This window comes from Xiphophorus couchianus, chromosome 8 (assembly GCF_001444195.1).
Source record: "Xiphophorus couchianus chromosome 8, X_couchianus-1.0, whole genome shotgun sequence".
Lineage (NCBI taxonomy): Eukaryota > Metazoa > Chordata > Actinopteri > Cyprinodontiformes > Poeciliidae > Xiphophorus > Xiphophorus couchianus.
The window spans coordinates 7,373,592-7,400,986 of NC_040235.1; the positions used below are offsets into that span (position 1 = coordinate 7,373,592).

Genomic DNA, 27,395 nt, shown 5'->3' on the forward strand with positions numbered 1-27,395 from the left:
CCAAACAAGTAAACACAAACTCCAGACCACACCTTTGGCACGGCCGACTGAACACGTTGGACCAGTGATGACTCCCAGAGGGTGTGTCCTGCTGCCTCGCTGTGAAAGGGAGCAGTGTTCACCTCCTCCTCCTCCTCCTCCTCCTCGTCTTCCTCCCTCTCTGGGGTTTTCTGGAGCCAAACAGGAGGGAAGCCACAGCAGCACCGGCCGGACTGGGAGCCTGAAGCAGATTCCCTGCAGAGCGCCGGAGTCTTGGAGGTTTAACCTGGGAGTTATCACCGCTGGGAAACGCTGTCGCCATGGGGGACGTGGTTTCCTCTCACCTGGACGAGAGCAGGCGGGAGATGATTACAGGTTACACCCATCTATCCATTTTATTCTGCCTTTTTAGGCTCTAAAGCACCAAATCGGATCACTTTTCTCCATTGTTAGAGTTCAAATGAGTCTTAAAATGGAGATAATAAGCAGGTTTCCAGCAGAGGCGGGGGCTATGTTTGTCTAAGTTTGGGTCTGATCTGCCTCCCACTGAGAAATGTTCCAGCAGAGCATGGAAGCAAACCCAGCCAAAGGGATTTTACATCAGGGTTCTGCTCCTTTACAGCATGTTTAAATTGTTGGTTGTTTCCCTGCTGCTACTGGAGAGGAGGAATCTGAATATCGCTGAACTGCAGACTCTGTTTGTTTGTTGTTGCTTTTTGTGAAGCGGCGAATGAAATGCTTTCTGGTGAAGTCTAGAGAAAAGGAAAAAAGGGAAGGGCCTCTTTGTTCAAATGCTTCTCAAGCAGAGATTCAGCGTTTCTACAGCTGGGTTATAAACTTTCACACATTTTGTCACAAGTTTAAATGTTTTTATTGGGATTTCATATGGAAAAGCGGAGCATTAATGTTAAATGGAAGGAAACTTGTTAGGTTCAAAATCCAGCAGGAAAACCACCTTAGATCATGTTTTCAGATGGTCTAGTCCAAGTCCAGTCAAGACAAAACTCAAAAATTGTTTCTCAAAGATGTTCTGCAGCACCCTGTCTAATGAGGCAGCAGCTGTTTAGTAAAAAATTAGACAGAAAATCATCTCTGGACGAGCAAAATTCAGTTAATTTTTAATTCGTTATCCGATATCGATATCAGATATCGATATTGCCGTTATGGCTGATAACCAATATTTACCGATGTTTTATACATTTCACTACTTAAAAAAAGACCAGAAACAAATGGCAACAAGATAAAAATAACAATTGGTTGTTCACATCGACCCAGTTTTATTCATCAGACCAATATCAATGTGTTAAGAAATCACTAATATCGGCTGATACCGATATAAGTGCCAATGTATTGCGTATCCATAGTTCAGTTGAATTTATTTAAATGGGTCAGGGATGTTAGCGAACGTTTGATATTAAATCTACCGGATTTATCAAAATGCTCATTTCCATCTGTAGTCCAAACGTGAAGCTGTAGCTGGAATGAAAGGAGCCTGGGTAAATGCACACCACACTTTTCAGATGTTTTCCAGAAGAGTGTTGAAAATAATAAACGTCTCAATAATTTATCTATGACTTTTGAACAAATTGAATAATAATACAGTAACCAATTACGAAACAAGCGATAAACATTACAAACTAATCAAAATCAAGTAAATATGATCAAATATGTTGATCAATGTTCCAGTTATTCAGATCTAAACAGGCGGGTTTTAGCTTTAATTTACAGGAAGTCAGTGTTCCAGCAGTTTTGGAATTTTCTGTAAGTTTCTTCAGATTAGAGGAGAATAAAAACAGTAAAAACTGCATGAACTAATCTGTGACCAAAAAGCAGGAAAATAGTCAGAAAATGGTAGAAACCTCCAGAATACAGAAACACCTGATTCACACCCAATGTGTCCGGATTTGTTGAAAATATGCAAATATATTAACAAGAGTTGCGTCAATCCCACTTCTGATTCATTATCAGTACATTATTTCAAATCACAATTAAATGTAGGGAACATTACACTAATGGTGATTTTTCCAACGTTTATCTGATTTTTTTTTTTTATTGAACTCTAAAGTGCATAAAGGAAAGTATCGTGTGTTTATGTGTTTACAGGACAAAAGAAGTGTAAATTTTCAGTTTTGGAAAATAGAAAATCTTCTAATTGATCATGAGATTTGTTGGTATTCCTCACTGGTTGGTGCATCAAGGCTTTAAGCACGGCAGAGGACCCATCATGGTTTGGGTTCTGGTTACAATCAGTCAAATGTTTAAGTGTAATAGAAGAGCTGGTTTCAGCTTCTAACTTATTAAAATTCAATTTAAACTTCATGAGTAGACTCTACATTCTTGGTTAGATGATGTATAAACAAAGATTAAAATGTGGAACAATTATATAAATAAAATCTATAATTACTTAAAAATTAATCAATTCACATGAAAACATCTAAAAAAAAAATAAGAAGAAAAAAAAACTAACTAACCAAAACTGATGCAGACAAAAAAAGAAAAATATTTAAATGTAATCATTTTAATTCATAATTTAAATGTAAGAATTATAAATGACAAATTAGTTTAATATTCCTTAATGGATGTATGAATTAAAAGAAGAAAATAGAAAATACTGCTGAATCAAATCATAAAATGTGGTTTTTATTGATGCATTTATGGGGGCAGAAAAAGTGGGAGTTTTCAGTTTCATGGTTAGAATAATTTTAAAAATTAGATCACCAGTCAAAACACAAAACCTGTTAAAAACCGAGACCAGATTCACCTTCAAAATGGTTAAAAATGAAGAACAATAAGGTTAAAAAAGACGTTTATTAAAATAAAATAAAAACTCTAAAAAATACTTTTGGACAAGGCAGTGGCAGCATCAGGCTGTGGGAATGTTTTGTATTTTAGTTAATTTTGTCCTTGCTATGGACTGTAGATTAATAAAACAAGATATTATTAATAACAGTAATAAATGATGGTGAACTGAAACTCTTTTTTTTTTACTTTGTTTTGATTTTATCTCCAAAAAGGTGCTGGAAAAAGTTTGAAAATGGCCTTGAACGTTCCTGGAAGGTGTTTGAATTTTCCCAGTGCAGAGCTGGCGTTGTTTTGAGAGTGGAGCGACGAAGGGAGCAGCAGTGGTAGGGGAGGATAACGAGGCGCAGCAGGCAGCGACATGCCTCACTCGGCCTGGCCGTGTCGCGCCGCGCCCTTCCTCAGCGCCGTCTCTACCTGCTCATCTTCCTCAGCGACTCGCGTGAAACCGCAACCTTTAAGAGCCTCTCAGCCAAAGAGAGCGCCTCGGTTCGTGTCTGTTATTACATGTCCTGGTCTGACTTTGTAACGGCTGTTCGGGTTTGCATGGAGCTGTGCAAAAGTCTCAGGTCATTGCTCAACAACCAGACTGTTGTTCTTTCAAAGTCTCTCTGAAGGTGTTTTATGGGGCTCGTTGGATTATTTTCTATGTATTTATAGTAACTGATGCTGATGATTTGGTGTCCAAAAGAAATATGAAGGAAGAAAAGAGATGGAATTAGGGTAGATTAATCAAATTTTCTGGTTTTGAAGATTTAAATTTATGTTCACCAATGCATTTCTTAGATTTATCGATTTAAAGTAAATCCTTACCTCAACTCTGCTAAGGTTTAAAAATCCAGCATTTTCCAGGACTGAAGTTGGAATCTCAGTCATTTAGCCTTACTGTTCCCTGCTGAAAGTCTTGCTCTCTCTCGCTTGTTCGCAATCTGAACTGAAGTCAGATTTTGACATGCTGCAGGAAATAAAATTTTCTTTTAATTAGTGCGTATTTTCTCTCTCTGATCCTAAGAATTGATAACCTTAACAGCTTTCACACTGAAGAGTGTTGACAGCTTTTACTGATCGGAAAAAGATCAGATTTTTATCTGGATGCAAGTCCAGCCAGATCAGCGGTTTACATCTCCAGTCCTCCACCATCCTGAAAGTTTTTGATGCATTCTTGCTCCAACACATCTGAGTCTAAACGTTGAATTATCTCTTTAGCAGGTTGGCAAGTTTAGCAAACATGTTGATCGCTCATTTAATCCAGCTTTGTTGGACCAGAGATGCATCCAAAGATTGCCAAACTCTGGCAATCGAGGAGTTTAACTCAAAGCATATTCATTTGCTAGCGTTGCCTAGTCAAAGTCCAGACCCAAATCCAAAGGCAACAGAGACACTTCTCAAAAGATTTGCAGCTTTAATTGCAACAAAAGTTGGTTCTGAAATATTGCAATGTGGCAAAATGTGAAAACTGCAAGGGGAAGGATTAAGCCTGCCGCAATAAATAATCAATTAATTGCATGATAAATTTAAATGATTTTTATTCCAGTTATATTTTTTCAAGGGAAATTTTGTTTATAGGGATTTCATGACCCATTTTATTTGTGGTTTCAGTTGTAACTGGTGTTTGTTTCCACTTTATGTTGGATATTTAAAATATCTTCCAGTTCCAGTGTGTGAAGGTTTATTGCTCTTTGAGAGGGTCATTATCAAAATATTGATCTCAAACAACAATATTATCATTTATCGCAATAATTATTGGGACAATTTATTGTCCAGCAATATTTGTTATGGAACAGGAATAGGTAGGATACATGACAAGGGACGATTCAAGACTTTTGCACAGCCTTGTTCCTCTGTTGCATGCAAATTGTACACGGATCGCAGCACAAGAGATAAACGGATATCTCAGTTAAGCAAATCTTTAACAGTGGCTGACCACATTGTGTCAACAACCTGTTGGTGTAACTGGGATCACCAGGAAAGGCTGAACTGGAAACGGAATGGTCTGAATCTGCAGAAAAAATGAGATAAATGGGAATTTTTCCAGAATCCCGCGGTCTAAAAGCCGTTTGTCTTTTCTTCAGTCTGTCTGAATAAGACTCCCCACCTCGCTGCTGCGATGAAAAACACAACAGGATTACATAAGATAGGCCACCTGCTTCCTTACCACAGCCTGACCTCAGAGAATAAATCACATTTCCTGGTAAAAACACAGTTTGAATCAGTCTTACTCAGCAGTCCTTCACATTTCAAGACAGTACATTTCTTTTTTCTGTAGAGGAATTTAAGGTTCAACGAGGGAAACCTCCTTACATCAGACCCGGCAGGTGCTTCCACACAGGTCAAACACAGAAGACTGAGTGTTTTGGTTTATTTTTTCGCTTTCTAATCTTTGTCTCCAGTAGACTATTTAAAGCATTCCAGTCTGTTGACTTTGGCCCTGCAGGACGTCTGGTGGAAAGTACCAACTTGGTGCATGATTGTAGAGCCAACCGCAGTGACCCACACTTACCTGGTGCAAAATTTAGTTGGTATGAAGAGCATGAAAGCAAACACTCAACAGAGTGCTGCTGCGTTTGGAGATCAGAATGCAGATGGGAGGTGCTTGATGTGCCAAACCGTTGAGTCATCATTTTTTATTTTGGTTTCAATGAGGCAAGCAGAGCATTTAGACTTAAGAGAACAAAATGGAGAAGAATAAGATGGACTATCACAAAGATCCCAACGAACCTTTTTTAAAAAAACATCTTGACAGTTGGACGTGTTGGTGTGTTTTGAATCATCATCCGGCTGATGAACCCAACCACAGTCGAGCTTAATATCACAAACTAAAAGTTGGTCATTCTCCTTCAGAGTTCATTGACTGATTATGGCAATTCAACAAACTGGTTTGGATAAAGCTGTCCAAACCGACTAGGCGCGGAGTGGAAAAAGGAACCTCAACCCTTCTTAAACCATCATTATTTACAAATAGGGAAAACATAGAACAGTGGCAAACTTTTCCAGGAATGGCTAGCCAACCAGAAACCCTTTCACCAGAGGCCTGGCTTTAACTGGTTCTTCCCCAGTCGTACCCGCCCAGATTCGTCTCCATTTTCAGATCCTGCACAGTTCCTACTTGTTTCTTTGGAACCACTTCAGGAGTGGGACAAGTCGCTATCGGGCACAAGTGATTTGATTGGCAGCAGACTGAATTTGTTGATTGGCCTGTGGAATCCGGGACAAGACGAAATGAAGAACTGCAAACCGGAAGAATGCATACATCGTCAGCTGGACTGGGCAAATCCACAACGAACAAATCTGCTGAGAGATTTTGGAGAAACTGACCGCCCAAGTGTACCCGCGCAAAGTGACATAATCCGTTTCTGCATGGCTCATAGGTCACCCACACTCCTGCCCAATTAGTGAGGATCACAATACCAATGCAGACACACCCAACTTGGCTGGAACTGAACCAGAGATTGACCAGCAAGAGTGAGACTTGACAATGAAGAAGGAACAAAAGTTACACCAAGAGAACACCGGCGACTCATCCAGAAGATTCCTGAAGAATCCAAAATATCATGTAAAGAACCGCAGAGTTCCTCAGTTACAGTCAGTGGACATGAATCAACAATAAGAGTCACAACTTCCTTCTTCATGAACTTTAAAATTGAGTGCCGTCAGACTTAATCAGTTGTAGGATTCCTCTGTTGCATAAGACCACGAGCCATTTCTCCTGCTAGCACTTGCACGGTTGTTTTGATCGTATTTACCCACAATGCAGACCACTTCCTGCTTTTGGAGTTGTCTGAGGTCCGCTTGGTGTTCATACATGCATTTGAAACAAGTTCGATTCCGCATTCTTACCTCCCTAAATGAATCAGACTTTATATGCAAACGAACTGGAGTCGGATTAAAGCGGACTAAACAGGGCTGGTGTGAATCCAAGTAAAGTTTCCTGAAATGTTTGGGATGAAAAGAAGCATAACGTTGTGGAAACCAACAGTCAAACAAAGCGGTGGTAGTGTGATGATGTGGGGCTGCTGCTTTCTTGCTTCATTACATTGATGGAACCACAAATTTTGGTCTCTAACAGAAAATCCTGACGGAGAATGTCCGTTCCAAATCATGCAACTGCTGAAACTCTAAAACCCACAAAATGAAGGTTGTAATCCAACTGAGATAGAGTGTTGTGACCTTAAAGAAGATGCTTTATGCTCAAGAACGATTGAATGTGACTGAATTAAAGTGATTCCTCCATACTGATGCTGGTTATCAGAAACTTGTCGTCTCTTGCAGCATTTGCCGTTTCCTCACCGGGTTTTGACTCGTCCCGTCCTCAGACTCGTCCTCCCATCTCGTCCCATGAGACGCCTGCTGTTTTTTAATCAGCCTGTGCGTCCCTGTCCCCCGTCTCCTACACATTCCCTCCATATCTATCCTGTCCTGTCAGCGTTTTCCTTCCTGCTCTGCTCCTGCCTTCCTGTCCCCACGTTTCCATAAACAGACCAGAGTCCACGTCTGGCTTGTTTACAGCAGTAAAAAACTTGATTTGTCCTCTGCAGGAGGTTCTTGGGACGGTTTTATTGGGATGCTACACGACTACCTTCAAGCTGACACAATCTGGGCTCTTTTCTGTGGATGTGGAAGTGACACGTCAAAGGTTCACTTAGTTACAGCTGCTAAAAGCAGAAAAATCTAAATCTGCTGCTTCCCACTTGTTTCCCAAAATACTGTTCTGACTAATTGGACAAAATTAACTGGAAAGGATGAAGTTAGCATTTCAGCTGGGATTATTTAGCCTTGAAAGATATTCAGAGTAGGCTGGTCGCAATAAAAATAATTTCCATTTGTTGATTTATAATTTTCTTTCTACCAAAAACTGACAATAACTAAAGTCTTCAGTTTGGTGTTTTGGTCTCAACTAGCCAAACTAGTTTTGTTTACAGAGACTTTATAATTAATTTTATTTGTTGTTTCTGTTTTATTTATTTTGTATAATTAAAATTAAAAACTAATAATTGATAGTTTATAATGTGTTCTTGCGTTATTAAGCCATTATTACCGTTACGTTACTTAAAAATTGTCTCAAAACAACAATATTGTCATTTATCATGACTTCCTAGGACAAACTGCAGAGTAGTTTGAGAAATTAGTGATTGCCTCACAAACTAAATATTCAATTTAATTACGTCTGTGAATAGAATATATTTTAAAAAGCCTCTAAACACAGAATGTCTGCAGTTTGATGCTTTTGGGTAATAATTGACAAATTCAGATAGAAATGATAAAAAATTATGTTTTAACTGACAACTTATTGGTTAGATTTTCCAATTTGTGGTTTAGCATTTACAATAATAATATAGTTACCAGCATTTCTTTGGAGATATTAACTTTGCTTTTCACTTTGAAATGTGTAAATGTGTACAAATTGTGCATTTATTAAGAAAATAAATGAGTTTTCTGATTGTATTTTTGCTGCTGCAGCTCGGACCAGAGATGTGATGGGGCAGTTTGGCGATCTGTACGAGAAGCAGTACGCCGTCGCTCTCTTCAACGTCGTTCGCTTCGAGATAGAAGGAGGCGGCGCACCGCAGTCGCAGCTGCTGCACCGAAAGGCAAGTTTCACCGCCCCAAACGTCTACAACACGGAGATGAAAGTTAAATTTCAGCTTCATTTAATGACTACTCTACACCAACGGCCAAAATCCTCAAGAAGAACGTGTCCAGGTCAAAGTTTTATTGTTTTCTCCCAATTAAACACGTAAAACTATTAGTGAATTCTTCCTCTTTTAGCTGCACAGCAGTAAATTAAATGTAATATTTTACGTTTGCCTTAATGTTGACAACTACTTAACTTTAAGTTTCTTATTTTCTCTATTAGTTAAATCTCTGCAACAAAAATAAGAATTTTGCTTTGCTGTATTTAGCCAGGAGTAAAGATTTGCTGGATGTTTATGGCACAACTTATTAAACAGAAATAAAAGGAGAAAAAAGTTAACTAAAGAAAAATTGTGTTATACTTGATACTTTCCTTTTAAAAAAATATAAATACTTAAAAAAATTTAAATGTCAAGGCAGCTGTTCTTGAACGGCAGTCCAAGACAAAGGAGAGGAAAAGGTCACAAAATTAATCCAGGGGTCACAAATGGCCCCTGGACCTCACTTTGGACACCAAATCATATTGAATGGCCTAGTCAAAGTCTTGATCTAAATTCAGGTGAGAATCTGAGGCAAAATCTGAAAATTGCTGGTCACAGTTCATCTCCATCCCACCGGCCAGTTATTCAGGAGAATGGCTGGAAATTTCAGTCTTTAAATGAAGAAAACTGGTTGAAAATCCACAAAATCTAATTATTTAATTTTATTCATCTATTTCTTTTTATAGTATAAATACTATTTATACGATTTATAAATAGTATAAATAAATAGTATACTATTTATTTATACTAAGTATAATTTCCACTTACTTAAGCATTACTTCATGTTGGTTTACCACATAAAACCCTAATAAAACACATAAAGTTTGTACCCAAGTTAAAAATTGTTTATTTTTGCTGCCAAATTAGCTTCACATCTGTTAACCTTAACCTTTAACCCCAGGAACCTAAGCAGCGCAGGGCGTTTTGTGTTTTCACTGCGGCGCTGTTTAGGTAAATCATCTGATGATGAGACAGTCAGTCACTCCTTCCTGATCCTCCCTGCATCTGTGTTGCTGCTGGATTCACAAAACTAATCAAGCTAACAGACGCGCCGCCGCTCCCTCTATTATGTTTTAATCCGTTAACTTCCAGTAGTTTTTTATTTGCGCTGAGTCATTGATCCAGCTTTAAGATCTGAGAACAGAAACTACCTCCTTAAAACCAGACCAATACAGGATGAATTTCAGAGCTAACTTTGATAACTTAGCTAACTTTGATAACTTAGCTAACTTTGATAACTTAGCTAACTTTGAAATAATTTAGCACTTAGCTTCCCCTAAATTAATTCTAAAGCACTAATTTACTTGACTGTTTTGTAAACTTTCAGTTGAATAAAGTTCAACATCTGTGTTGAAGTTTTGGTAGTCAACTTAATTTAAGTAGACAGTTATACTCATGCTTTTATTTTGAAGTGAATGACTGATCTGTTTCCTTTGGGGGGTTTTTTCAAATAACTTTTTCAAACAAGAAACAAAAAACAGACAGTAGAGAAGAAATAAAAATTAAATTGTTGTTCCAGGGGTGTAGTCTCTCAAATAATTTGATGTTAGCACTTTAGCATTATGCTAAATACAGTTTAGGCATAGCGTTCTTAGCGTTAGCGTAGTTAATGTTTATGATTAACCCTTTATGGCTTCAGTGTTTCAAAGCAATTACATCAGAAAGTTTGACTTAAATCACTTGAAATCCTGAAAATATTTATTGCAAAGGAATTTCAGTTGATTTTGACGGTTCTAAAACTCACAAAGTTCCAAGTTTGCAGAAGAGATTTAAAAATTAAAATGAAGATAAAAATAAAACACCTGATTCTCTCACAGCGGTTACATGCTATAATAAGTCTCCCATTTAAAGACAAATATAACATCAACGCATCTTTTATGAATGAAGCCGAAATCTCTCAACGTCAAACCCTGAAATATAACTAAGTGAAGAAGTGAAACTGCTGATTTACACAAAGTTTTGTAGATGCATAAATGTGATTGGCTGATTGTTTTAAGTAGCGGTTAAACTAATAAGTCTAATAAGGTTGCTGGAGAGTGAATATAATTAGATCAGAATGTGACTGCCTTGCTGTGACAATCTGAATTGAATTATTTACAAAGTCAAATCAGAAATTTTATGCATTTAAAAGATTTCTCTGACTTTATTTTGAAGGGATCACAGTTTGTTGTGTTGCATAAAATGCAGGAATGAGCCGATCCAGGATGTTACTGAATGTTTTTAGATTATTTTGTGCATCTTTAATGAATGAAGCTAATGTTGTTGAGCTTTTCCACCCATCACTGGAGAGAAACTGGGGCACATTTCACACATGAACAGAGATGCAGGCAGATGCATGAAAAATCTTCCATTTTCTTCTGTTTTTAATCATCAAATTTAATATGATGAAAATCCTCAAAATATGGTGCGATGAAATAAAGTCCTAACTAATAAATCCATTAGATTAATGCTAGCCTGTAATATCTGACACCTTTATGCTTTAAGAAATAATTAATTGATACATTTTTAGGATACATAAAAGTAAATCTGTTGTAACTTAAACTTTCCTCGCCTCTGAGTGGGAATTATTTGATCCAAGACAGGAACTCTGCAAACAAACCAGGGTGTTACACGTCCTTCTGTAAACACCTTGAGGTAAAACTCTCCTCCCATCACTGTTTGGAAATTCCTCTTCAGGTTTTAAGACTCGTGGGAATGAAATAAATCCAAAACGTGTCAGAAATACGTCCAGTCTGAATTGTGTCAGGAACGTCTTCACAGGATTAACGGAAGATCTTTGGTTCTTCCAGGACCCTCTGGCGGGTCACACCATCTTCTCCGGGAGTTTGTTCCAGTACCTGGAGGAGAACCGGAAGTGGAGGAACCGTTTCGTCTTCATCCCAAACAGCTACGCCGTCAACCTCTACGAGAGCAAAGCGGTGAGTGGATGTCGGAGTGAACCGATGCTGGTTCTGAGGATCTGAAACCGGTTTGTTACCCTGTGTTTGCTTCGCAGGCCCACGACCGAATGCTGCATCCGAAGGTTTCCATTAACTGCGCCGGGTACAAGGCCCTGACCTCCATGGAGGAGTACATGGAGCTGCTCAACAGCAGCCTGCCAGGTGGGAAAACGATCCCAACGCCTCAAAATACAGCCGTAGTATTATCATTTATCATTTATCACAACTATTGTCTCATCAGACATGGAAAATGGTTCTTTCCCATTTGTTTAATAGAGTAAGTAGTAAGTTTTCCTGGATGTTTGGAATAACAATTTGATCTTTAAACATTTTGTCGTTTCATCCAAACAAAAACTTCAACCAAAGTGGAGATTTGAGAAAACTCTGGCTTTGTGTTACATGACAACATGTAACACAATGTTTACATGTTTACATTTAGGTTCCCGCGCATTACAGTGTGTTACTAATAACACACCAACATATCCACATGATTCCCAACTGACATTGTGTTTTATTTAGTTTATATTCTAATCTGTCCACACAAATGAACTTCCTGACGCCATGTTTAATTCCTAACAGGAAACATCAGGTTGTTTTGAAGCAACCTGATGTTAGCGCTTTAGCATTAGCTTCTGCATGACTAATGTTTATGGTTAGCCCTGTAGGGTTTCGGTGTTTCTCTGCAGTTACATCACAAAGCATGACTTAAATCATAAACATTTTTGAAAATATTCATTTGGAGAGAAATTTCAGTTGATTTTGACGGTTATAAAACTCCTACAGTTTGTGGGAGAGATTAAAAAAACAAACAAACTATGAAGACAAAAATAAAACGGTTGATTGTCTCGCAGCGGTTACACGACATAAAGGGATTATCTGTAAACACGGTGGATGCCGGTGTTAAGATGCTCACTTGTTGCCATGGTTACCCACATTTATCTTGCTGCTTTAACATTAGCAAGCATGGTGTCAGTCAAATGTGATAAAATAAGTTATTCTACCAAATTTACAATACTGAATGAAATGCGTCTTACTGACATTAAATGAAAGTGAGTCGATAAATGGCGAGAGAAAATGTTCCAACATTACTTAGTAGTAATAATAAAGTGATTTGAATGAGTGACGCAGGTTTAGCTTTGTGCTACACTGCCCCCTATGGGCCTGGCATGTTTAAAACAACGCTCGGAGCAGATTTATGAGAGTTCATGTGGATCACATGTTTTCTGATTTCCGTGTGTGCAATGACATTACTTTTTTTTTTTAGATTCAGCTACGAGGCCTTAAACTACTTATTTTTTGTTTCTACAGAGTTTAATAAAAATCGGATCCATTCTGATTTTCCTGTTTAGAAGGTAAATTAGGCTAGCATTTAAAATACCAAAATATTGACCACAGTACTATCAAAAACACACAAACGATGCTTTAAAGCCACATCTCTTCAACCGTTTTTAAAATATTTTCTGTCAAATGACTCTTTCTGTTCTCTGTTTCAGAAATCAAGGCCAAACCGAGCAACGCTCCCTTCATCAAGTGTGCGACCCAGTTCCCGCTGATCCTGTGGCACCCGTACGCTCGCCACTACTTCTTCTGCGTGGTGACGGAGAAGGAGCAGCAGAAGTGGCACGCCGTGCTGCAGGACTGCGTCAGACACAGCAACAACGGTAATGACACCATCACAGATACGCAGTAGGACACACAGAGGCAGCACTTAATTTAGAGATTTACTTTAGAAAACAAACTCTTTGTCTTTTAATTGAGCACCAGAAACAATCCAAGCCTTCCTTCTACTCAGTATTCATGGAAAATGTGTCTATTTCTAGAGGTTTACGTGTAAATGTAAAATATTCAAAAGAAAATGCAACTTAGGAAGCTGAAATATTTCGGCACAAAGCTACTTGATACTATTGGTTGGTGTTTGTTCAGCAGCCAATCCCTAAGCACCATTTGTCATCTTTAAATGAGGTAAATGTGACTTTATATTACTGGCTGCATAGAAAATGGATTATAATCTGACATCAGAGGCAACTGTTCAGTACAAGAAAGAAAGTTTTTGACAATTTTTAAGAAAAATATGCAATAAAGTCCCAATTATTAGCGCAAAAAATGTCAAAAACTTGTTGATTTTGCATGAATTTCCACAATAAATCTCAAGAAACTGGAAGGACTAATTGATATAATCTGGCAGCAAATGGATAAAAACTGCATTGATTTGATTGATAAGATAATATTTAAGCAGAGTTAGAGTTTAGTCTAGATTATAGAGGGCCACATAAAAAGCTACAGTGGGCCAGAAACTTGAGTTTGATGTGGTATAAATAATCATGCAGAATAAATTGGATTTCAGCAACAAAAAAGAAAAATCAGAATCAAGCATCAAAACCTGCTGTGTGAACGTGGCGTTAGTTTCTGGAGGAATAAAGCTACATTCTTCAAAGCCTTCTTCACAGATCTTTAAACATTTTTATGCTACTTTGATCAAAAACTGTCCTTTTTTGTTTGGGCACTGCATTTATGTTTGGAAATATTAGCAGTGAGGAGGATACTTTAGGTTTTTCTTGGTTCCTTTCATCAGGGTGGGGAGCGACTCTTGAACTGTCTCTACTTGCTGTAACATGACTCACATCTCATTGTTTAGAGACACTGAAAACAGAGACGCAGCAGGAAGTTCGAACCACTTTGTTTGTTGTGTTGTCATGCCCCACCTCCTGCCTCGGTGATGTTCGGTTGGCGGCGCGCGCATCGCCTGCTTTCATGACAACAAGGGTCACGTTTCTGAAGTTCAGCACAGTTGATTCTGAGGAATGGTGACGAGCAGGAAATGAGGAACATGTGAACTCTCTCAGATTCATTGATGAAGAAACGCAGGCCAACATTCGCATGAATGGACTTGTTTGATTTCTGCCAGGTGGAAAAGCAGGAGGGATGTGATATTTATGTTGCAACGTATTTACAAAATAAAACCCTTTCTGCTTGAGTAGATGTAGATGGCTGGGACAGACTTTATTTGTTTTAATTTTTAACTGAACCAAAGCAGCAACAGCACTACACATGTCAGTGCTTTCACTTTTTATTTATAAAACAGAAGCTGCGCCAATGACAAACTTCTCTGCTGCTTTTAATGTTGTCTTTAGCATATTCCTTTTTAAACTTCCTATTTCTTCTTAAGTGTTAAGACTGCATTACTATGTGCTTTTAATGTTCTTTATAAATCAATAAATGAAAACAAATCTTATTTTTTCCTTCCAGACCATAACGGGTCACAAGGTTTTATCAGAATCAGTTTGGTTTGTTGATTCTCGTTGCTCCGTATTCAACATTTATCTCCAGTGGTTCCGTCTCACAGAGGCAGACATTTGAAAATATGAAACCAGAAAAAATGAATAGGAATGTGAAACATGGCAGAGATAATTATTGATTTTTGGCTCTTATCAATTATCCTCAATACCTAGATGGAATATAAAGCCTTTTTCTTCAGCTCAGCTCTGATGTGGAGAAACAGCAAGTTAAATGTTGACTCAGACGAACCGAGGGCTCATTTGAATCGGCTAAAGCTTTCTTTGTTTCATCCTCGATAATCGGCCAGTAGAGCGACCGGCCACTGCTTTGCATCACCTTAACAAGATGATTTGCAAATAATTCAGTTAATCATCCGCTCAGCACGAAGGTCCCACTAAAACTGGTCGCACTCTAGAAATGTAGAACTGGACACTGAGTTTGTCCATATTGTTTAAAACAAGCCTTAGAGCATTTTATTTTACAAAATGTGATTTGAGGAAAATTAAGTTTAGAGTACATTAGTAGTTTTGTTGCTCATTCTTTGCAAAATACTTAAAGTTTAATCAGGCTGAATGGATGCAGAACATCAGACTCACTTCTTTTGAGAATTTTAGACCTAAACTTTGACTAGGCCATTCCAACACACAACGTTTTGGGTTATTATTCCTGCTGGAAGGTTGTATTTTTCAGGATTTTCCTGCATTTAGCACCATCTTCCCATCAAGTCAAACTAGTTTTAGTCTCATTTGATCAGATCTTTTAAAAGTTGAATGAAGGTAGATTTGTTACAATAAGCAATGAATCAATAAATTGCTGGTTCTGTTGGACCTCAGTGTTGATCCTGACATATTACTGAAACGACTGGAGAGTTGGTTCGGACTCTCCGGTCCAGTACTTAGTACCGGTTTGAATTTTACATAAAGAACAGACAGAAGTAACATGTGGGATACTCCAAGGTTCTATCCTAGTTCCTCTCTTATTCAATGTCTATATGCTTCCTGTACCTCAGGTTATAACAGGAAATAAGATTTGCTGCCATAACTACGCAGATGATACACGGCTCTACATTACAATGTCACCAGGTGACTCTGAATCCATCCAATCACTGAATTAACTTAACTTGCTCTTTGCACGTTGCTTTACGATGTGAAATCCTGCCTGGTTGTGTGTGTGTGTGTGTGTGTGTGTGTGTGTGTGTGTGTGTGTGTGTGTTAGCTAAAAGAACGTCTTAAATACACCCTGACTGGGTCTGCTGCTCCCATTCACTCCCAGGCCATCAGGCGGCCGGCAGGCGGGGACCTAAAGCTGCTCGGCGGTTGTGATGTCTGCGGCTGATGGTGTGTTTCCGTGGGTGTTTACTGTCCTGTGGGTTTGGCTGCTTCCATTCACTACAACCATATGGGGAAACAGCATCCATGCATGTCGCTGTATGAAGTGTTAAAGAAAGACGTGCTTAAATTAAACCAGATTTTATTTTAAAGGCGGGAGGAAATTACAAAAAGCAAAGAGAAAAACGTTCTGTGAGGTCAGAGAGGAAAGAGAGAACCGGCTGAGTGTTGGTGAGGCGGGCAGAAAGGGAAATGCCTTAAATAAAACCACCGTGGTAAGTGCTGCCACATGTTCTATTAATAATACATTCAGCACACGCACACGCACACACACACACACACACGCACACACACAGCACAGCTGTAATCTGAACTGAGCTTGTTGCTGGAAAATGTTTAGATTTTTACAGCCTGACAGGATAAAACATGGAGAGCTCCTGGAAAATGCATAGAATTAAGATTTAATGTTTTTCTTTAAGGGTCAAACCTGATGCAGTCGAGAATAATTATGTTTCAGATTAATTATGAGATTAATCTGAAACATTTATAAGAGTAAAGTCATAATATTAGCAGAATAAAGACGTGAAGTTAAGAGAAAAAAAGCTTTGATTGAATCAATAATGTCAGATTTTGATTGTTTAATTACTTCAAAGTTCTGCTACTGGTGATAATTCGATGCTGATGTGTTAAAAGATGAAGAATGGGCGATTTGTTAAACGGATAAATTCAGAAGATGCTCAACATTCATCTTAATTACTTTTATTAGAGGAGGTCTCTAATAAAATTGCAACTTTATTAATGTATTATTTCAACTTTGTCATACAACTTTATTCTTGTAATATTTAGACTTATCATACGACCAATACAACTTTATTGTCTCAATTTCATCAAGTTATTCTTGTAATATTACAACTTTATAGTATAATTTTGACGGTGTTCTTGTAATATGACTATTTTCATGTTACTTATTCTTCTACAATATAACTAAATTATATTACTTTATTATCCTAATTTTATTTTTTTTCTTTTATGATTTTATTCTCATATTTCAACTTTAATCTCTTAAAACATGACTGTTTATCGCATTATTACAACTTTCTCACATAATTTTATTCCTGTAATTATTTGTTTTCTCAGTCCCAGGTTTCTCTGGTGCAGAATTATGACACATATCTAACTTTAAAAAATAAATCACATACAAGTCTGCTTAAATGCAACATGACCGTCCTGACTGCAGGTTGTTTGTCTGACTTGTATCAGATTTAGTTCCTCATATGGAAGAGAAACAAACTGGATTTTCTTGTGCGAAAAGATCCGAACTGGGCTGAAATAAATAAATAAAATATTACACATAAAATCCAGTTCACAAGGATTTGCAAATAAGAATTAATAGTTTAAAAAACAAAAGGCTAAAATGTTTAAAAGTAAATATAAAATACAAATATTTAATAAAATCAGTAAATAGTGATTAACCCTTAACTTTGCATCAGAGCGACTGCAGTGAAACAGTTATGATATATTTATATATCTTAATGAAACCACAGTAAAAACATCCAGTATGTTGAACTTTATAAAACATTGTTCTCTTCTGAATTAGTCGCACCGTCTGAAATGAACCTGAAGCCACAGGAATGTCAACAGGTTGATCCAGCAAGTCGCGCATTTTTAAGCTTCTCCCTTCGCTGCATGTAGTTTTAATCTGAACACAGAAAAATTCATATGTGCGTCCTCACTGGTCCCAGTGATGCTGATCAGTCTGGTAACGTGTGTGTTTGAGGGCTGTGGCCATTTATCCACAGAACATGGAGCCCAAAGTCCGGCTGCTCAGCAGAACTTCCTGTCTGGTTTCCCTCCTGGTCCAGAGTTCTGGGTAACTTCCTGTCTTTGTGAGCCACCTCTTAGTCACACACTCGTCAACGGCTTGACGGGCATTCAACGGGGTGTGTGTGTGTGTGTGGGTGTGTGTGTGTTAGAGCTTTCAACAAACAAATCACCACTGTGGCTTCCTGTCTAACTCAGCATCCAACTGGAGAGCAGGAAGCTGCTGCTTCTCATGCAACCTGCAGCCTCCAGCAGCTTCCAGCGGCTCCGATCATAAAGTTACCGCTGCTGCAAATGTTCACAGTAAACTGCAGAAACACATCTGGGACGCAGCCACTCAGAATCAGAAGCTCAGTTCTGTTTTCGTGAGAGTAAACTTCCTCAAACCGATCCGACATTTTGTTCTGTCGTTGGCCGGGGGGAGGCTGGGAGGGTTGCCATAGCAACCAGCGGGTCAACATCTTCCTGTTTTTAGGGCTCACACAGACGTGTGTGACGGTGCATCAGAGATGTTCCCACTGATGCACCGAGCAGCAGATGTGACTCAGTTGGCAGGGAAACAAAATAAATCCAAATATAACAATTTTTTATTTTTTTTACTTGTTGCAAAGTTTAATTTTATTTAAAAAAAAAATTTATTTATTTAAATTGCCCATTTAAATTTTTGTGCATCTTTGGATTTTATCTTTAACTTTGAAAAAAAACTAAATAATTTTATTTTAATTATTTAAACTATAATAATTGTTATATTAAAATAGATATTTTATTTGACTTATATCAATTTTATTTGGTCAATTTCCATATTTACTTTTTATATTTTCACAATATTTAGATTTATTGTTTTTTTAGGGATTCTTTTAGGCTTATCTTAATAATCATAATTTTATTGTTTTTATGGTCAGAATGTTATTATGGTTAAAATATTTGTGATGTTTTTTTAATATATTTAAACATATTTAAATATAAAAGGTATATTTACCGTTGACTAAAAGGTTAATATACAATTATACTTATTTTTTTATATAAAAGAACTTGGTTCAATTCTTTTCAAATACATTTGATGTTTTCTATTTTTCTGTATTAATTTTTTAAAACTTATTTTTAATTATTGAATTAATTAATTTTTTCATTATTAGTATAATTTTCTAGCTATTTTATTTATATATATATATACACACACACACGTGTATATATATTTTTTTTATTTATTTATTTATTTGCCTTTATTTCTGTCCAGGTCTGTCAGAGGAAGACACGGTCCAGACTCCGGCCTTCACCGACTCTGTGAGGCGCTACAGACAGGTCAAAGGTCACTACGGTACCTGGGAGATGATGTGCGGATCGCCGCCTCAGGTCAGGACCTTAAACTATTCACGTCTCAAACATGTTCGCAACTCAGAGGGAGCCTCTGCTTATTTTAACGAGCCACGCCCTAATTGAAGGGCGGATTGTTACCGTGGTGACGGGTTTCTTTCAGGTTAAACACAGAGAAAGTATTTCTCAGGAAGAGTTCTGGTGGAGGTGATGAGAGACGTGCAGCGCTGCGTTTAACGGAGAGGTTTCCTCCTGAATTCTGGAGCTTTTACAAACATTTCTGATGATCATCTCTCTAAATAATTTACTTTCTGTTTCTGCCAAAGCTTTGTGCTTTTAAATTTCCTCCATAGACTTCAATTATTCAAATTGACCGTCCCGTTTCCTGAACACAGCATTATCTAGCCAACCACAAAAAACAACCGCCAAATTAATGTGTTCATAACTAGCAGGCAATTAGTTAAATTTGACATTAATGTTTCTATTTATATTTCTTTCACAGTGTGAAGGGCAGCTATAAAAGTAAACACAAAGCCTGAATAGTTTCAGTAATCCTGAAACTATTCAGGCCTCGCGCCCTTTGAGCTGCCAGGTCCTTCAGGGCAGAACTGAAAACAAGCAGCAACATATTTCTCTGCGTTCCTGCAGCAGGAAAGCAGCAGCTGTGTGAAATATGCTTGATATGGAATATTTAGGCATGACGAAAGAAATGCAAAGAGCAAAAGAAAGTCTGCAGCAATCAGTTTTTATGCTATATAGATATATGAAAAGGAGTTTATGAGTGTTACCTCATTTTGATTTCTATAAAGCTAATGCCTTAGATACCTAGCCTGCAGTCTGCTGCTTTACATGTTTATTTATATGTAAAAGTATTTTAAGATTTTTTTTTTTCATAAAATATAGTTGTTTTTTTAAGAAAAAAGATTTATCTTAAATATTTCAACAAATTTATATATATAATATACTTTATATGTACACACAATTTTTTTTTTATTCTTAAAATAATGTAAGAATTTTATTCTTCTTTTAAAGACAAAAATTCTTTAAAAAATCTGTATTTCAGAAAAAATATATTTAAAAAATTATATACTTTTAGAAAGAAAAATATATATTTACAAAAGTATATATATATTTTTAAGATGGTTTTTGTCTTTTTTAAACTATAAAAAAATATTTAATATACATTTATAAAAAAGAAAATTTAGAATATATTTTCTACAAATATATATATATATATATAAAGATATATTAAAAAAGACAAAAATATATATTTAAAATGAAAAGAAAAAATTATATGTATCAAAAAAACAAAAGTAATTTTTTTCTAAGTTTGTGACTCTTGGACTAAAGCCACAATATTTGCTGCAAACTGATACAGTTTTATCTTGCAGGCCACTTCCAGACTAACAAGCTTTTAAATAAACAGGCGGTAACAGTGGAGTTTGTCCAGCCGCTCAGTCTGAACAATGTCTCAGTAAACATGTAAGCCTCCATGTTGGTGCTGAGGTCGAAGTGTCCTCCGTAAATCAGCCTCCCTAAAGCGACCATGCAGCCACACAGGAAGGAGGGAGTGCTGTTTTTAAACGTCTGTGTTTTCCCTGATTGGTTGTGACTAAAGCTAACACTCCCAAAACGCAGGGAAACTAAAATAAGAGCGGATGGGTCATTTTTAATTCAGTTTATTACGAGGTACTTTACAAAAAAACGTAATTTCAGTTCAATCAGATCTACATTCAAACAAAGCTTTTATTTTTCACACGTTTTTTTTCTAAGTTTACTCCAACCTTCATTTCTGAAAGCTGACGTCTTTAGCTCGGTCTAGTTAGCCGGTATTACTTAGCTACATGCTAATGCAAGCTAAATGCTAAGCAGTAGTCACTAATGTCCTAAATTCAATCCATCAGTTCATCAATCCATTGATCTATCCGTACACCAGTTCATCTGTCCATCTTATCTGTCCGTCCGTTCATCAGACTTAGTTCAGGTATTTCGTTGGTCGTTGCATACCGAACTGTTCGTCTCCATGACAACCGGGTTTTGTTTTCCAGATCCTGGCTAACCTGGTTCTGGAGACGCTCCAGCCTGAGCTCAGAAATGCGATTGGCCCTCGGCTCAAGGGGAAGCTGCAGGACAGACAGAGGAAGTGGATGTTGGTGAGTTTCTGTCCCACCGACACGTTCTCAGTCCATTCAGTCTCTCTGACCGTCTCCCTGTTCTCCAGATCTCTGACGCCGTGTACCGGCAGGTTCTGACCCAGACAAGCAGCCAGTACGCCGCCCTGGTGGATGCCTGTGAGGCCCAGAAGCCTTCGCTGGACGTCAGACTGCGAGGCGACATGGACATGCTCGTCACAACCAAAGAACACGTCATCGGCAAGATCAGAGGTGGTTGGAGTTAGAAGTTGCTATCGCTGGTTTAAAGCTGCAGTATGCAATTTGTACAAATAAATAAATGTTCTTCACATTTCTGTTAAACCTGTCACCATGTTGTGACAGTAAAATATAATCTGTGAAAACATCAACCTCCTCCACCTTTTCCATGAGCTACTGCTGCCGTCTGAAGAAATGCACCAAAAACAACCAAGCAGAGCCAGGAGGCGGGGCTTAACGCTGCCAATCAACCTTGTGAATGACCAGGAAACAGCTTACTGTTACCGTTTCTCTACGATCATTTTAGGCTATGCTAACTAGCCTCAGCATTGATGCTAGCTGCAGCCTAGCAGGAAGCAAGAAGGTGTATGGGAAGGATGATTGACAGCAGTAAGACCCGCCTCCTGGCTCTGATTGGACACAGATTATCTGTCACATTAAAGGGTTAATATAGTTACAGTTTCAACAAATATTTAAAAAATATATTTTATAAAAGCTACATACTGCATCTTTAAGGCTTACTGCTCTGAATTCAACTTTATACTAATTTACATCGCTCTGATAACTGTCATGGCCGCATTCTGACTGAAAACATCCTGAGAAGCTCAGTTTTCATCTGGTTTATTTTATGAATCATCTCTTATTTTAGGTTCCAATTTTTTATCTCCGTTTGTTCTCATTGGTCCAATATGACACATCGAGAGGAAGCTTCCTGTTTTTTGAGTCCTTCCAAATATAAAGAAAATGAGTTTCATGGTGATGTCATTGTCATGTCAGCATTGCAAGTTAAGGAATAAAGCAGCTCAGCAGCTTTTCCTTTTATGGGAATTTTATTGGCATGTTGAGCTAAACCTAACCAACACGGCATTTAAATGAGATGCAGTAATGCAAACAGGTTATTTAAATAGAGGCTCTCTTTATTCTACTCAAGGTCTTTGTTGCCTCTTTGCTTCCTGGACGCTTGGTAAAACTTTTCCTTCTTGTTTTGCGTTTTCCATCATCACAGTGAACTTTTACACTTTAAAAGTGAGCCTTAAAGCATGCCATCCGCTGATCCTGACATCATCTCATCATCTCAAAAATGCGGCTCTTCTTATTAAGGCGGGGTGGAATATCTGCATTCCAGCCATGTGTTGAACATTCAGTCTGTAAAATCCTCCAGAACAACATGACACATGTTCAACAACGTGTTCCTGAGAGAAACCTACAGGTGTTCTGACTCTTCTTCTGGTGTTTTGTCGCTGACCTCCAGCCCTGGTGATGCCGAAAGCCGAGCAGCTCCTGCGCAGCAGCATCCAGCCGTACCTGGGCTCCATCCTGGAAGCCCTGATGGAGCCCACCAGCCGCGGCTTCGCCGAGGTCCGGGACACTTTCTTCAAGGAGGTGGTGGAGATCAGCAAGAACTCGCTCAATGGCAGCGGCAAAGACAAGCTGGGAGAGGTGAGCAGAGGAACGCGGCGGCCTTAGATTGCTAACCAGGGAGTGTCTGAGGCTACGCCTGAGATCATTGTGTGCGTTTTTGATTGTGCTGCAGCAACTGGGGCGGCTGTCCATGCTGGCCTTCCACCCAGTGAAGATGCAGAGCGGCTACCAGCAGATGCAGCAGCTGAACCTGGAGGGGCTGCAGCAGAGGTTCGACGTCTCCAGCCCCAACGTGTTCGTCAGCAGAGCCCAGATCCTCATGAGGGAGGTGAGACATGCACAACTCTGCTGCCACCTGCTGGCCTTTTACACGCAACACACTTCCTGTGAATATGAACCAATAACCAGAGGTGGGCAGAGAACCCGAAAATTATACTCAAGTAAGAAGGAAAAAGGTATTTGGTATAAAGTCCACTCAAGTGCTGAGTAAATTATCAAATTAATCATTTAATATTTAAAAATTACATAATCAGATGGATCAAAATATGAAGTTCAGTGGAAAGTTTGGTATCTACATTTACCACTTTGACTTTCTGGCATTTTCCTTCCTTTTTATAACAATTTCCTAACTGTACAATGTCAGACGATATTCTTGTTTTAGTTTTGTACATTTATGGGTTTAATTATGGGAATTCTTAATTTGTAACAGCTTTTTGACAAAGGAAAATTTCTAAGCTTTTTCTTGTAATTATGTAAAATTAATCTTAAAAATTAAGAGGGTTTTTTGGTGGAAATTCACTCCTCCATGGCCAATTTTTAAATATTTTATCTACAGTTCCCCTAACACTCCATAGCAGAAAAACATTGGAATAAGGTACATGTATGTTCCAAGTATGGAAAAAAATATTTGACAGATTTTAGTCCCAAATTTTTATCTACCAACTGATCCATTAATTTCTAGGGCTGAACAATACGATGAATGTTGCCATGACGATATTCCTACAAAATCTTTAGATTTTCAGCTTTTAAAAGACAAGAAATAAATAAATGAACATGAAGTTTGGGCATTAAGGGCATGGAAGGTTTATCCAACCAGCTGTAAATGTTATTTAAATAAATTTTAATATGATTTGCTTCCATTAAAATTACAGCATTCTGCATGCAGGGCGCACTTTGGTTTGTGATATTTCTTGCTTTCGTACTGCAGTTCTCCATTCGTCTCTTTCTTGTTTGAAATCTTTGGTTTTTCCAGGTTTGATATTTAAACTTCTGCATTAACAATGATGGAGTTTCATGTGTGAAAACGTTTTAAATTTGCTCGTCTGGGCAGCAAATGGACAATGCAGTGTTCACGTTTGAGCAGCTGCTCCACCAGGCTCTGGAGGCGCAGGGCGAGGACGACCTCTGCAAAAACATCCAGAAGTGTCAGGACAGAGTTATCAAGGTGAACCAGCCGCAGATCTGCGTTTAAATCTGATTTATTTGTAACAAGCAGAATGAAAACAGTCGGCTCTGTTTGTGTTCCTGCCAGAAATACGACTACGACAGCAGCACGGTGCGGAAGAAGTTCTTCAGAGAGGCTCTGCTGCAGATCATCATCCCCTACATGCTGCAGCAGCTCGCCCCGTCCTGCACACCAGTCAGTAACGCAGCGGCTCTGCCACGCTCCTGTCAGATGTCGGTTCGACGTGTTAAAGTTGTGATGCTCTCTGCAGGAGCTGCCTCGCTTCCAGGAGCTGATCTTTGAGGACTTGTCCCACTTCCTGCTGGTGGAGAACATGTACGAAGAGGTCGTCCTGCAGTCCGTCTCCAAGGACATCATGATGGGTGAGGACAAAAAACAGCTGTCCTTTCGCTTCACTCCAAAAAAAATTATTTTATCAGAAATTGGGATAAACTATAACATTGTTGTTTGGAAACCATTTTCAAGTAAATATATTGAAAATGACATAATAATAATAATAATAATAATAAGATCAATAAACTCTAATTTTGTAAAGATCAGTTAGCCTCAGTGCATTGTAAGCCTGGCGGGCCACCAGGCTTTATTTGCTCCCACCAGCCTAAGCGTAAAAAAATTATATTTATTTTAATTCCATTTTAATAATGTCTTTTTTTTAAATTAAGCTTTATTAATCTTTAAGCAGGTAAATTTGCATTATTATACCATTATTAATGTATTACTTGTAAATAGATTAAACAAAATATCGTTTATCACAATCATTTCTGGGACAATTTATCGTCCAGGAATCTATGCTACTGTGACAGGCAGACGCCTTTTCTGAAATTTAAAATAAAAACATGTAGGAACTGTGTGAAGATAAATGACTTTGTGTTTGTTTTGCGTTTGTCCAGCGGTGAAGGAGGCGGCGGTGCAGAGGAGACACAACCTGTACAGAGACAGCATCGTTCTGACCAACAGCGACCCCAACCTGCACCTCCTGGAGGAAACCCCGCCGGTGGACTGGGGCGCCAAGTTCGGATCCGACGGTGGAGAAGAAAAGGGATTCAGAGGCAGACGTAAGCAAGTGGTCTCCATGATCCAGCTGGAGGGGCTGCCCATCCCGTACGAGTCCTGCCTCGAGGTCCCGGGGGTGGAACTCATTCCCGAGGAGGACGGGGACGTTGCCGAGGACGACAGAGAGGAAAACGAGGAGAACCCAGGTCCATCCGAGGACCCCAAGTCTCCCGACAGCGTGAACCAAATCAGAGACCTGATCAACCCGGTGGTGGAGGTGGTGGCTCTGCCGGATCCAGAAGAGGACGCCACCACCGGGACGGAGACCACCAACGGCACCATCACCATGGAGGACGGGCTGCAGGAGGAAGTGACGCACGTCACCACCATTGTGGGCGACAACATCAGCAAGTCCAAGTCCATCATGGAGCACCTGATGGGCAGCAGGAAGCAGAAGGAGCTGCAAGACGAAGCAGCCATCCAGAGAGCCATCGAGGAGATGGAGATGGCGGTGCAGGAGGAGGACAGCGAACCGGCGAGCGAACAGGAAGCGAGCGAACAGGAAGCGAGCGAACAGGAAGCGAGTGAACACGCAACAGAAGCCTCCGACTCAGAGTCTCAGCCGCTAGCAACGGACTGCAGCTCACGTAACGACGACAGCGGCTTCCAGTCCCCGACCAATGAGGCCGAGGCCGAAACGATCACCAACGGTCCGGACCAAACGGCCGACCCGGTGGACGTGGAACTGCTGCTAGCATAGAAAACTGTAAAAACCCAAAACCCGATGAGAAAATAGAAATTTATTTATTAATGTGTTCGTCAGACAATTAACAAAAAATAATCGTTAGAATAAAGAAAGTTAAATTTATACCCGAGTGAAGTCTAACAAAATTTGTGTCAAACGTTTGTGCAGCAAAATTCTTTGTTTGTGCCGCTATCATTGCAATATTAATGTTTCCAGAGGTCATGAAGGGTCAACCAATCCCCACCTTCTTCAAAACAGACTAAATCTGTCAATTAACTCGACTACATTTATTCCAGATTGTGCAGCAAACAATTCTGTTTGTGCTGCTTTTGTTTTGAAGATACTATTGAAAGTTTAAAGGTCAATCAGGCCACCCCATGTTACCCAAATCTAAGAGAATTGGTGTGAAATGTTTGTGCCGCTATAATTTTAAAGATATGAATAGAAGACTCTCCAGAGGTCAACCACTCCCTCATTCATATTCACAAAAATCAAAACAAATTTGGTGTCAAACAACTCAGATATATTTGTGCTGCTTTGTGCAGCAAAAAAGTGTTGCTTTTAGTTTGAAGATATTATTGAAAATTTAAAGGTCAGTTGTGTCAGTTTTACCCAAATCTGACAAAACTGGTGTCAAATGTTTGCGCTACATTTGTGCAGTGGAAACTTTGATTTGTGCCGCTATATTTTAAAGATATTAATAGAAAACAAATTTGGTGTCAAAACAACTCAGCTACGTTTGTGCCGCTTTTGCTTTGAAGATATTAATGATGACCTCTGGAAACTTTTTTATTAACATATTTAAAATGATAGCAGCACAAACAAAACATTTTACTGCACAAACTCACCAATTTTGTCAACTTCACCCAGGTTAAATTCATCATCTGCAAACATTTTATCACATTGTTTTAAACAGCTTGCTTCATTCGACTGTAAATGTGTGCATCTGACCAGCAGGGGGCGCTACAGCAACAGCTGAGAACCTCCTGTATTTTCTTTGTTTCAACACAATTATTGATCTTCTAAGGTAATCAGCAACATCTGTTTTAAATACATGAACGTGTTTATAGTAAATACATTGAGTTACATATGATTTTTTTTATTTAATGTTTTTGTTTAATACTTTTATAATCTCATGGGGTTTGTAACCTGTCATGATGGTTACATCATGACAGGTATGAGCTGATATGAGCTGATTTCATTCGCTCATATTAACGGGATCATAGCGGTGATTATCAAACTGTACGCTACTCTATCAGTTATTTAAATAAAGGTTTGTAGTTTGTAGTATTTCTCAAGAGGTAAAACTTAATTAGAACTGGTGATGGCATTA

The 27,395-nt window shown here is 38.5% G+C and overlaps 1 protein-coding gene across 2 annotated transcripts; it reads left to right on the top strand.

The window, feature by feature from the left end:
• The first annotated feature begins 135 nt into the window (after positions 1-135).
• On the top strand, positions 136-27,360 carry niban2a (niban apoptosis regulator 2a). Of its 2 annotated transcripts, XM_028025719.1 has the most exons (15): positions 136-354; positions 8,236-8,366; positions 11,240-11,368; positions 11,446-11,551; positions 12,883-13,050; positions 19,052-19,167; positions 21,177-21,281; positions 21,350-21,512; positions 22,750-22,937; positions 23,032-23,187; positions 24,190-24,303; positions 24,391-24,498; positions 24,575-24,686; positions 25,215-25,873; positions 25,904-27,360. In XM_028025719.1, exons 1-15 carry the CDS (start codon positions 300-302, stop codon positions 26,075-26,077), a joined length of 2,484 nt encoding a protein of 827 aa, XP_027881520.1. In that variant the 5' UTR covers positions 136-299; the 3' UTR covers positions 26,078-27,360. The 2 variants fall into 2 exon arrangements, with proteins under 2 accessions (XP_027881520.1, XP_027881519.1); XM_028025718.1 differs by having other exon boundaries at positions 137-354; positions 25,215-27,360.
• Positions 27,361-27,395: the final 35 nt, after the last annotated feature.